At 48.8% G+C, this 11,706-nt stretch overlaps 7 protein-coding genes and 2 pseudogenes across 9 annotated transcripts; 7 read left to right on the forward strand and 2 right to left on the reverse strand.

Annotated features, from left to right (window-relative positions):
* Positions 1-1,413: 1,413 nt before the first annotated feature.
* TEOVI_000481500 (uncharacterized protein) lies at positions 1,414-1,632 on the reverse strand (the record flags this gene model as incomplete). The annotated part of the gene is made up of 1 exon (XM_067221091.1): positions 1,414-1,632. One exon carries the CDS (start codon positions 1,630-1,632, stop codon positions 1,414-1,416), a length of 219 nt encoding a protein of 72 aa, XP_067077192.1.
* A 218-nt stretch (positions 1,633-1,850) lies between these two features.
* Positions 1,851-2,291, reverse strand: TEOVI_000481600 (uncharacterized protein; the record flags this gene model as incomplete). The annotated part of the gene is made up of 1 exon (XM_067221092.1): positions 1,851-2,291. One exon carries the CDS (start codon positions 2,289-2,291, stop codon positions 1,851-1,853), a length of 441 nt encoding a protein of 146 aa, XP_067077193.1.
* Positions 2,292-2,585: 294 nt separating this feature from the next.
* On the forward strand, positions 2,586-3,008 carry TEOVI_000481700 (uncharacterized protein; the record flags this gene model as incomplete). Its single annotated transcript, XM_067221093.1, has 1 exon — positions 2,586-3,008. One exon carries the CDS (start codon positions 2,586-2,588, stop codon positions 3,006-3,008), a length of 423 nt encoding a protein of 140 aa, XP_067077194.1.
* A 360-nt stretch (positions 3,009-3,368) lies between these two features.
* On the forward strand, positions 3,369-4,124 carry TEOVI_000481800:pseudogene (annotated as a pseudogene). The gene has a single exon. A coding segment is annotated over exon 1 (756 nt).
* Positions 4,125-4,390: 266 nt separating this feature from the next.
* TEOVI_000481900 (uncharacterized protein) lies at positions 4,391-5,005 on the forward strand (the record flags this gene model as incomplete). The annotated part of the gene is made up of 1 exon (XM_067221094.1): positions 4,391-5,005. One exon carries the CDS (start codon positions 4,391-4,393, stop codon positions 5,003-5,005), a length of 615 nt encoding a protein of 204 aa, XP_067077195.1.
* A 1,069-nt stretch (positions 5,006-6,074) lies between these two features.
* On the forward strand, positions 6,075-7,157 carry TEOVI_000482000:pseudogene (annotated as a pseudogene). The gene has a single exon. A coding segment is annotated over exon 1 (1,083 nt).
* Positions 7,158-7,354: 197 nt separating this feature from the next.
* Positions 7,355-8,962, forward strand: TEOVI_000482100 (DNA polymerase epsilon subunit b, putative; the record flags this gene model as incomplete). Its single annotated transcript, XM_067221095.1, has 1 exon — positions 7,355-8,962. The coding sequence occupies one exon, from the start codon at positions 7,355-7,357 to the stop codon at positions 8,960-8,962; it is 1,608 nt and encodes a 535-aa protein (XP_067077196.1).
* Positions 8,963-9,203: 241 nt separating this feature from the next.
* TEOVI_000482200 (DTW domain containing protein, putative) lies at positions 9,204-10,046 on the forward strand (the record flags this gene model as incomplete). Its single annotated transcript, XM_067221096.1, has 1 exon — positions 9,204-10,046. One exon carries the CDS (start codon positions 9,204-9,206, stop codon positions 10,044-10,046), a length of 843 nt encoding a protein of 280 aa, XP_067077197.1.
* A 224-nt stretch (positions 10,047-10,270) lies between these two features.
* On the forward strand, positions 10,271-11,656 carry TEOVI_000482300 (trypanin-related protein, putative; the record flags this gene model as incomplete). Its single annotated transcript, XM_067221097.1, has 1 exon — positions 10,271-11,656. The coding sequence occupies one exon, from the start codon at positions 10,271-10,273 to the stop codon at positions 11,654-11,656; it is 1,386 nt and encodes a 461-aa protein (XP_067077198.1).
* Between the last annotated feature and the right edge of the window lie 50 nt (positions 11,657-11,706).

An 11,706-nucleotide genomic window follows, 5' to 3' on the forward strand; every position in this document is an offset into this window, starting at 1 on the left:
CGGTTTTGTCCGCATTGTTGACGATTCCGAGTTTCTCTATCTGTTGGGCTATCGTCTTGTAAGCATGTTGTAGCTTATCTGGTGTTGCTGGTACCATGATATCGAGTAGATACGCCGTAAAGTGCTTGTTGGATTCTTTGCTGCGAGTCATGAAGCGTTTTTAGAGTGATCGAAAAAACCAAGGACTCTGGTGCCATCCCCTGTCTTACTCTCTTCCCGTATATTGCCATTTTTGGCGGAGTCGCCCGTTTTCGTAAAAGCTCACTGCTCCTGCTGATCCATGGAAGGGGTGGACGAGGCGCCCTGGCGGGGACCACGCAGCGTCTTCATACACCGCTGTCAGTAATGTGCGTCTGTGGATGGCATTGTACGCGTTCCGACCATCCAGCATGGCCACACTGTCCTGTAGCCACGTTATCTAATCTTTCGCAGCCGTTCGCCCTGAGTTGCATTGATCGGTCCAACACGCCTTTTCATATGGGGGCGGTGTTCGACTATATTGATGGTGAAATAGTGGCGAGTGGCGCCGGCTTTGCGTATACTCTATCCACCTCTGTTGTTCTGTCTTTTTTTGCTTGTTTTTTTGCTCTCTGCTATCATTAGGAGATGTAGAGAATCTTGTCAAGAAGTAGTTCTGCTTGGAGCGATGTTGCTATGCATTCTTCGTGGTTAGAGGGAATTCCCAATGGGCGAAGCAAATTAAAAGTGTCACAGATTTGCGTAACATGTCTACGTCGTGGGCACAGACGCATGAACTGTGTGGGCTTCTGAAACCGCAATCTGGTATATTCCCGAAAAAAGCGCGTGGTCGGTGGCGCCAAACCCACCGCCAAATGAGTGAATTCTGTGAACGGATGTCTTGTGAGCTGAGTTCGCAAGTGGATGACAGTAACAACGATAAAAAACATTGCACTGTAATGCGTGAAACAGTGAGGGTCAACGTCGTTTTTTTCCTGTTTTAACAAACCTCCAACCTTTATGCCCTCAGTATTGAAAGAAATAACGTTGCATTTACCGTGAAGGGGTGCATTCACACCGTTTGGAAGTTCAGATCACCGGAGTGGCAGTGAACAGTACGCCAAAAGCCTCCCCTCCCGTAGCGGTGCCGTGGCTGGTTGGAGAGGCATTGGTGAAGCGATCCTGAGCGTCCCTAAAAAGGAAGTGAAGGACAGGTGCTGAGCCGGTTTTGGACGCTCCATGTAATTTTCTGAGGAACTGTTGTTGTGCTTTACAACCGCTGCTACCACATGCAAATTGCTTTGCATAAGGGGAAGTTACACAATTTTGACTCGTTTGCGGATCGATCAAAAGTGGTGCAGCCCTCGGCACCCCGCTCTCTGTATCACAGCAACACGAATAACGGCAACACCCAGCATAAAAGGGAATCCCAGTGACCAAGTCCAATCCCTCTCCTTACACAGCTTCAGCACTTGTTGCCGCGGTGGGCTCAAATGTATTGCCCTCTCGTAGCCAAGAGCGGGGCGTCCGAAGAAGTAAGTTGATGAAGAAGGTTCTCCGAAAGGCACCGCTGAAGTGAGTCAAAAACGAGAGGGCGAGGAAATGCCAGTAAGGGGTAGAAAGGGATCTATAGGGTAAATTGGAGCTGAAGCTCAGTGTACCGGATGGTCTCATGAAGCAGGCAAAGTGTGGAAATCTACCAGAGCTCGGGTGTATGGTCTTAACGCATGTGACGCGAATGCATTCCGAGGCCACCGTGCGGGCTCTAGGATCTGTTTTGTGGCTGCGCAGCAAAACTGAAGGTGAAAATAGGAAACCACCGGCGTCCTCGCTGCGGCAGGACACCGGCAAGGTGAGTTTAGCTGCCGTTTTACCATGGGGGATGTGTACCGTTACGCAGAAAACAGCACTTGCACAGAGTTAGAGCGTGTAGGTCGGCAACCATTGAGCCATACAATCGAGTGCAGCGCTAGGGGAACGAGGAGGAAGCATTGGGTAGCAAATTTGAGTGAGCGCGCGCTGAATATCTGGGTGGGATTAGTGAAGTTCCTTACAGCATTGTCGCACCCCGATGATTCGGTTTCCCTGTAATTCATAGTCACAGCCTTTTTTGTGGGCGTATCATCCAGTGTGTCTTTGTGGAGGAAGTACGAGACGGATACGAGTGCTGTTGCGGTCATTGTTATTTTCTGCTGTGTTGCTGTTATTGTTGTTTCCTCGGTTAGATTAAGTGGTTTATCTCGTTGTTCTCGTCTCCTGCTAGAAGTGCGTTCCTGCAGTGTTTTTTTTTCATTGTTTGCTGTGTTCCTTTCGGTATAGTACCGTGTGCGCATGCCAAGGTCTTCATGTCAATCTTTTCTCCATTTGCTGTATCGTTTTTTTACCGTTATGCAAAGGGTGTTTCCCTTATGTTCTTTTGTACAGCGGGTGCCTTCTCTACCCACGTCACTCCTCCTCACTAACACTGACTCGTAGAAAGTCTGCACAGTTTATATGTGCTACGAGTAATAGAATTCATTCCCAACATTGCTTCTGACTTGTACTCATTTTTCATCACTATCATGTTTTACGTCTGCGTATAACCAGAGATAGGTGTCGCACGCAGGTACCATTAGGAAAAGAGACTTATGTGGGCTTCTGGCTCTCGTTTGGCGCCAGCCTTATCGAAGGCTACTAGGCTTCAGTTAGGTAATATTAAAACGGAATATGGCTACGTATCAACGGCAGCAGGTTCCCAAGAAAAATGGGGCTTCTTATTCAAGGGAAGAAGGTACCCGTTGATTAGCTGCGGATATTCCATATGCCTTGTTTGCATCGCCATAACGGTGGTGGGCACGTATCAGCAATACCGCGATATGATTATCATGACGGAGCACATATCTTACGAAGATGTAAAGGACCGATGTCTGACACCGATGCCTGGGTGGGCGCGCCTTCGAAGCCTGCAGATCGCTAGTCCACTTGGTCCGATGACATATCGAGACCCAACACCGCTGGATTGGCTGCCATTTGAGCTGAAACTTGGTTGTGTTAAGCAAGCATCGTACTAGGGAACGCATTATGCTACATTTGGTGTTTTAGGTGATCAAAATTTTGATGGGTGCTTTGGCGGAAAAAAGGAAAGGATATCGCGGAGAATAGAAGAACCGATAGCATGAGGTTGATACTTGATAGGGGTTAAGGTGGCGTATGACTTTATCGTAGTGAAACGGCGTCAGGGGTATTGGGTACATTATTTCTTGTTTTTTTTCGACGGATTTTTGCGATTGTATCTGCTCCGTTTCTGACACTGTTTCCGGCGTTGTCCCTCCCACACCCAAAGAGTTCTTCTTTCGTTGCTACTGTTAGTTTTCATCGCAGCTCATTGTTCCTGGTATTTTGAAATAGCTGTAGTTTTTTTAAAAAAAGGGATGAAGGGCGTTGGCAGTAATAATTGTTTCATACAATTCCGTGCTGGGAAAATGCTTCTTACGGATGGCAAAGTTGTTGCGGATACGCGGAGGGGCACGTTATCTTTTTCAAAGGAATCAAATGGTGTTGTAAAGATGACTTGGGTATCGGGTTCTCATGCGGAACATTACGATCTTCCCTTGGGCCAAGTGAAGTTCAGCAGAGTCGATACGTGCACTACTGGTAGAGTGCTACTGTTCGACTTTGGCAAGGCCCAACCGCCGCTTTTTTTCTGGATGCAGGAAAAGTCAACAGACAATGACAACACCTATTTTTCTGCAGTGGAGAATTCACTTGTCCAGAATCCCTCAGCTATTGGGAGTTTGCATACACACACCTCACCACTCACTGATCAAGCCCGTGCGAGACTTGAGGGCTATTTCGCGTCGGCTCTGAACAACGTTCGTGGAGGTAGGGAACAAGACGTTGACTTGGTAAGCATTGTGGGTTCGGCGAAAGTGGTGGACGCCTTACGAGCAGATCCCGATTACTTCATGTGTAGGTTGCATCCATTCTTACCCGAGGGAACCGATTCGACATCAGGTATTGTGGAGCACGTTATAAACCCTCAAGTATCCGCTGCTGCTGCTTCGTTGGGGTTGGTTCTGCAGACTCCCGACGGATTCCGCGAATTATGCGCGGCCTTTCACGTTGATGGGAAAAAGACAGGGGTCGTGGGTTTCATAAGCGGATTACTGAAGCAAGTGAAGAAATGAGATGATTAAGACTCACGCAACCGCAAACGACTTCAAATTTCTATTCTCGCAATGTGGTGTTTTGTTACCCGCACCGTTTCGTACAAATCGATGGGGATGGAAAGGGGGAAAAGTGTATGTCACCGCTATGACGATAGCTGTTGTTGTACTTTCAGACACGTCCCCCCTCTTAACTTCTTTTGAAAGAGTAGTACTGTTATTTTCTCTTACTTTTGCCCTCGCTTATCGAAACTCAAAAGCCATTGCACGATTTTAATGAGAATAAGATGCGCCGTACTGCCTTCTCTCTTATGATTGTTCCACCAGAATCTCATCGGTACGCTAAGGCGACATTTCATGAGGGAGTGCACCGGCAGGCCCCTGGTGATTCCACGCCATGGCGCGACGTTGCTTCCCCTTTAAACAGGTTTAAAATGTGGTGGTTGGCACCCGCTGCGAAGGGAACCATGACGGCGGCGTGGTGCATGACGATTGTTATGGGTGCATATTGCTTCTCTATTCAGCAAGATGCAAAAGGAACGTACCTGCTCAACAATGTCCTGTTACGAACTCTGCACGAGGAGGCAATGCGTGCCGATGCTAACCAGGAGCGAGCGAATGAACTCCAAGAGTATCTGAAGCAAAGATTGGAAAAGTTGGAGGCTGGTGGGAAGGCAGCGTCTCGTAACATGGGCGGCGATGCAGTCAAAGAGGGACTTATCAATCATGAATTGGAAATTTCTCGTGAACGTGTTAGGAGCGACAGCATTCACCAACGCAACCAACAACTAGTGGACGAGCTGCTCAAAGTGCGTCAAGAGCTTGCCGTGACAAGGAAAAAACATTCGGCAGCCCTCTCGGAGATCGATAAATTACAGAAGTTGCTGAAGGCGTGTACGTAGGGTGACATTTTTTCTGCTGGGCTGGCAAATAACTTCAATTTTTTTCGCGCTAGCACGTCTAACCTGCCTTTTTAGGACCCTATGATTTGATATTGCCTTAGTGTCCATGTTACCTTTTTTTTTTGTTGACCAGGCACATTCTGGGTACTTCTGCTTTCTTCACGCTGAATAGTAAATTCGAGGAGGGCGTCAGCATGTAGCAGGTGCTGCATAAACGTCTACATTCACTACCTACAGAAGGTGCATGCTGTTTTTGATGCCAGGTAACGGGAATCCGTCGGCAGGTCCGCTACGGAAAACTTTGAACGCTGCCCTACCGGTTGCGCGTCACACACCGATAAAAAAAATGTATTACGAAGGTACCTCCGCCCGCAAACACCTTGCGGACACATCTTTTCCAAGGAAGGGGGTATTTGGCAAACACCTTAGTTACCGTCGGGCATTTCCGCTGATCGCAATGTTTTGGATGCGCCGCTGAGAGCGACTCTATTATTGTGGGGTAACATAGAGGGGGGGGGGTCGTGCCCGTGTTGGATTCGCTTGACGTAGCCTTGGCAAGTCGATTATGGGGCGTCCGTGCTGTTGGAATATGAACAGTTGAAGTGTCACGACATGTTCTCTCCTCCATATATATAATTAAGCTCTTTCATCCATCCTGTATAACGCTCAGCCGGTTTGTTTTGGCTGCTTCCCGAGTCTCTTTGCTTTTCTTTTAGTGATTGCGCTTGAGCAGCCACTCTTAGCGCGTGTACGTTTGCTTCCAAGGAGAATCCAGCAGCGTAACTATGCGGGACTAGGCAGTGTAGTGCGCTGGATGAGTGATTAGAGCCTATCCAGTTACTAATTTTGTATTTTGTGAATATACCGTTGAACTGACTGGGGCAACATGTTGCCTGCGGTTTCTGTCTTTACACTTACATATATTTTCTCCGGAGTGATAAGTGCCCCTAAATGAACCGTTTCTACCGCCCGAGCTCTTGTGACAAGAATGTCCCTTCTCCCCATGCACGCTTTGTTTTTTTTTTTGCTACGGTATGGAAAACACGTTGGTGACATCGAGGGAGGGTGAATGCTAGGTAAATTGTATTGCGGAGCACGTGCTCACGAAATAATGCAACGGAGAGACATATTGAGGACATATAAGCATTTTTTGTTGTTACTGCTGTCGGGTGGGTGCACACCAGTTGTGCGCGAGGAGTCATGCACTAATCTTTGCTTTAATGTGTTGCTGATTCACTTTTATTTATATTTTCATGAAGTAGTAGTCATGTTCGCTACGTTGGGGTCGTGGCCGCGGGGCATTCACGTCTTTTTGAATGAGACGACCAAAAGGAGCGTCGAACCGTGGTATTTGGGCTATGAAGAGCGGCGCCGTCTAACCCGGGATCCGCGAGTAGTTCGACAATTAGAATTGGAGGATGAGTGGAAGGACACCTGCCTGGAAGGTGTATGGATGGGATTTCGTCGATTTGCTCGGCCTCTCAATGATTTCAAGATTACAGAAGCCTGTTTTCACGAGTATCTTTCTTTTGTGGGTATTTCCAATGAATATCTTAGAAACCGAATTACCAGTCTTTTTAGGCTTGAAAATTCTGCGGAGATTGACTGCCTGCGGGTCTGCAAGGTTCTTTTTACGGGGCTAACGGAGGAGAGCACGTCTTCTAAATTTTTGGACCACTGCTTCCGGTGTATCCCATCGAACCCGGTTTCCGGTGACGTGGAGGTCGACATTGTGAAAAAGGCATGTGAGGCGCAACACGCTATTACTGACAAAAAGTTCCCAACGGAACTACGGATACAGCAATTGGAAGGTGTTTTGAGGTATTTCAATGAGGCGGAAGAACCTAACTTTAATCTGGAGACGTTCAAGGATTTATTCTTCCATCCAGATTGGTGTTTATGGGCAAGCAGCTTCATCAAGTGCATATATGAGGCTGCAGCTAAGTACTTCAGTGCCCCTAATGGTATCTTACCACCTGTCCCGCTGCGGTGGATCAAAGCCGCCGAGCCACTGCCATTTGACCGCAATGACATTTACGATGCGGATGCCTTGCTCCTTAGGAATGTTGAAATATTAGGCAGGGAAAATGGTGATGTCAAGAAAAGACGCAAAAGCCCTGGAAAAGCACGGAGTTCGAAGAGGCGATCATGAGGTGGACGATATGCTCCCCCCCTGTGGCAAGCACCTGGTTAACTCCCTGTGGACTTATGTACACCAAATAATTTCACTGTGGCCCTTGACTTGTACATGTGCGCACGGGAAACCTATTATCCAGTGTCCGTTTTATGTCCTCCCATCCTTACATTCTCTTGTACTATTTTTTTTTTCAAAACTGCAGTTGAACTACAATGGATTACCGTAATGATATCCAACAGTTAGCTCGGGCGCATCAGTTTCGCCTTCACCCCCTCGCTCTAAAGGGACTGTCTGACTACCTCGCCACTCTCAACGGCAATATCGACGCGCAACGTAACGCGCTTCGTGACATTTTTGCGCTTCTTCATAGGGCTTGCGGCTTGGAAAGATTTGTGGACGGTGAAAAAGTGAAATCTGTTGTATCTTTGCATTCATCTAAGGTACAGGGGGCGATCGACGGTGTTGTGCCGACTGTTGATGTGCTATCGCTGGATGACACGCCCTATGCGTATATTGATGAGTGGAGCGGCGAGGTAAGAGTACAGTCAACGCGACAACACGGTGATCGGTTCACAGTACTTAACCAACGCTACCTTTTTGCCAGAAAAAGGTGCTTAAGGAGTGGCTTGTTCTCCCGGGATTCTAGCAAGCAACCAATAGACCAAGGGCTCCCCTCCCTCGTCCCCTCAATTGCCCTCGAAGGGATCGACCCCTCTGACACCGTAGCCGTTCTGGGAATGCTCGTCAAACATTCCAGCGCAACATATTTGGAAGACATCTACGGTCGCGTCAAGCTTATCATGCGTGGGTGTGTGCACCCTCCTGTTGGCGTCGTGGGAGAAGGATTTTTCGTTGTGGTGAAGGGGCAGTGGGTTGGTGGATTGTTTGTTGTGGCTAGCGTAGACCTCCCGCCCGCAGAGAGGCGCGAAGACACACTGAGGGTCGTTGGCTCTGATTTTGATCTTTTCGGTCGACGCCCCGATGACGTTGTGGCGGCATTTAGGCGGGAGAAAACTTCGTTGGGCTCTGTGGTAATCGTGATGTCGCAGATTCACCTTGACCAGCGCTCAACCGTCGATAGTCTCATAAGTTTCTTCAGAGAAATGCAAAACCGGTCGGAAGCTGAGCTGACAGATACTACACTGGTTATGGTCGGCGAGTTTTGCTCCAGCCCGATTCACTACGATGACGTTTCACATCTTCCCGAACCCTTCGAAGGCTGTGATCGCTACAGATCACTTATGAACATTCTCGCGACTGTAATTACTGTTCATGCGCCGAGCGTTGCGCAACTCACACAGGTGGTTATTGTTCCTGGGTGTGGCGACATTACGGGTCTTCTTGGCGTTTTACCACAGCCACCTATTGTCAGCACATTTGGCAAAGTTTTGCAGGCGCGTTTGAAGAAGGTTGTCTTAGCCCCTAACCCTTGCCGGCTGCGCTTCTTCACGCACGAAATGATAGTAGTTCGTCGGGATTTCTCTCGGTCGCTGCGGGAGAAGGAGCGCACATTCGAGTGGTCCCGGCATGAGGCATCCACGCCTGTTATTTCCTTTGAAAGTATTGCAAAGACTATCCTGGACGAGGCGCACTTGGCGCCGGGGGTGACGGAGGGGATTTTGTGGAAAGCAGATAAGGCACTCTGCCTACCAGTGCTTCCACATCTTCTCGTTATGTGCGACAGCACAGAACAGTGGGAGTGTTCCTACAAGGGGGTTCGTATCGTCAACCCAGGGCCATTCTCGCTCGGGAAGACATTTCTGTGGTATACGCCAGCTGATGGGGAGTGTAGCCTGAGCAGTGTCGACGACCAAGTATGACATTTCATACTGTTCACCAACCCATAGACAACGTCATTTATTGACTTCCCCTCCCCCTTTCTCATTGGTTTAAACCCCATTAACCACCGCAGGGGCATACTCACTGAGTGGCCGTCGAATTCTGCCTCTTTGCCGTTACCTCTCATCTCCCCATACCGCCGATACTGTGCTATCTCTATTTGACGCTTCCTACACCCTTCTTACCTCGTTTAACAAGGGTTGACTGTTGGCTCGCCGTGTGATGAAGCGCGCGCGCAAAGTGTACAGTGATGACGATGAGGAGCGGTGCAAGAAAGTGGTAGACTTCATACGGTCCCTACGGTTTTCCATCCCACTCTACCGCCTGCGGGAGCAGAATGACCGCAGACTCTGCCCAAAGTGCGGCAGGCGCCGTCAGTATTACTGCTACGATTGTCTGATAGTGGTGCATCCGGAGAGCCAACCCCCACCCTTGAAGCTTCCACTTAATGTGTATGTCATCCTCCACCCTGGCGAAACGCGGGGTAAGAGCACAAGCCTGGCCGCATCAACTATTTCACCGGACTTGCACATCATCGATTACCCTCACGTGCCTACTGATCTTGAACCGAAAGCGACGCTGTTGCTCTATCCCAGCGCCGATAGCACGGAGCTGGAAAGCTTAGAGAACTTGGATTCTTGTAAGAACGTTGTATTCATTGACGGAACGTGGCAGCAAAGCAAGGCGATGGCTCGTGACGAACGGCTCTCTAAATTTAGGCATGTACGGATAAAGGCACAGACTTCGCTCTTCTGGCGCTTCCAGAATAATGATCCCACTTATTTGGCAACAGTGGAGGCCATTTACTACTTTCTGCGCGAGTTCATATCACAGAACAATAAACGGCGTGCTGGATGCCAGCCACCGTATTATAATGGAGATGTCGATGACATACTTTATTACTACATCAACCAATATATCGCTGTGCAGCAGCGCTACTGCAAGAGCGAATTGGAATACACAACAAGACACTTCGACAGCTATATTATTCGCTGCTTTTCATGGGATCAGCTAGTTGCCAAACCTTCGGAAAGCGCTCCCGTGGTCAACCACAGAACTTCGTGAATCCGCGCTGATATGCTGCGGAAAATTGTGCTGTGTTGAATGGGAGTATCCAGCGTTTAAGCCGCAGTACGGCTACTCAGATGCCGCCTGGCCACCTGGGGTTAAAACTTTGTTCTGCGTGGGTAGGCTGTTGAGTACTCACTTGGCCATCCTCTCCATTCCCTTCTCCCCCTTTCTTTCACTTAGTTTAGTCGTTTCCTTTCTTTGGAAGCCACCATTGGTTGATGCCACCAAAGAAGGAAGCAGCGGCAGCGAAGGCCAAGGGATCAGGAAAGGGTGGGAAGGGGAAGAAGCAGGCACCTGAACCTCCATTGGTGGACGGGAAGCCGCCGCCAGATGGACGTCAACTGTGGCTTGCCACCGATGCCCTCCAAAAGGCAAAGGCGATGCGGAACTATTTTCAACTTGAACGGGACCGCATTATATCCTTCTGGGAGATTTCAAAAAAGCAGTTGGGGGAGTTGAAGGCATCCTGTCGTCAACGTGACCGGGACAAGGCGGAGGCCGAGGAGCGACACGAGGTAGAAAAGAAGGTTTTTAAGCAGAAAATTCGGCATCTGCTGTACGAGCACCAGCTGCAACTGGCTGAAATGACAAGTGAGGCCGAACGGACCCTTGCAATTCGTGAGGAGGAATATCGGCAGAAGGAAAGGAATGCAGCTAGAGAAATCCATGACGGTAAGTTACTGCTGCGTGAACAAGAAAACGAGCACCGAGAAATGACTTCAGCCCTCATCGCCGCACACGACAAGGCAATTGCAGAGCAGCAGCTTTCGTTTGAGCGCAAAATGAAAGAAATTCATCTTATGTTCGAGAAAAAGACGAGAGATTTGCGCGAGGAGATGGATCAACAGTGCCGGGAGGAAGTTGGTCTGGTTGAGAAGCGGAAGGCGGATCACATCGCTGAACTTCGTGAGATGCACGAACGTACATTTAAGGAGATGAAGGACTACTACAGTGAGATCACGTCGAACAACATGGAAATGATTCGCACGTTGAAGGATGAGGTGTATGCCCGAAAGCGAACGGAGGCACACAATGAGCGGGCAATGATGGATGTGGCGCAGCGTAACCGGAAGTTAACAGAACCCCTAGCGAAGTTACAACGGCAGAAGCGGGAACTTGAGCAGGAACTTGTTAATTATGCAAGTGACAAGGAAAAGTTGAAGGCAATGAAGGCCGAGGTGCAGCAGTGTGAGCAGGAGTTGCGGTCGCTTTCGTGGGAACATGAAGTACTGTTTCAGCGCTTTGGCAAGTTAGAAGAGGACCGCGACATCATCCTCAAAAAGTATAATGACATGTTGCAGGAGATCCAGCAAAAAGCAACGTTTAGGCGTGTTCTTATTCAAAGCAAGCTGGAACTTGTGCAAACACAACTAGAGGGGCGTGACGCTCGGCTGACGGAACTGTTGAGAAGGGCCAACATTGATCCTGACGGTATCAGTGAGATTGAGCGCCGTGTTCGTGATTTGTCGATAGAAAAAGATGCGATAATTGGAAATCTTCAGCATCTCATTGGGCATCTAGCCGACAAGCAGCAGGCACTTGTGTCAGCGTACGAGAAGTATTTGAAGGGCTACGGCATCACGGGATCAAGCAGCACCCTGTAGGTTGAATTACGGAATAGGTACGCTTAGAAGTTGTATATATATATATATAT

Source organism: Trypanosoma equiperdum (assembly GCF_001457755.1).
Source record: "Trypanosoma equiperdum strain OVI genome assembly, contig: ctg_1318, whole genome shotgun sequence".
NCBI classification, from domain to species: Eukaryota; Euglenozoa; class Kinetoplastea; order Trypanosomatida; family Trypanosomatidae; genus Trypanosoma; species Trypanosoma equiperdum.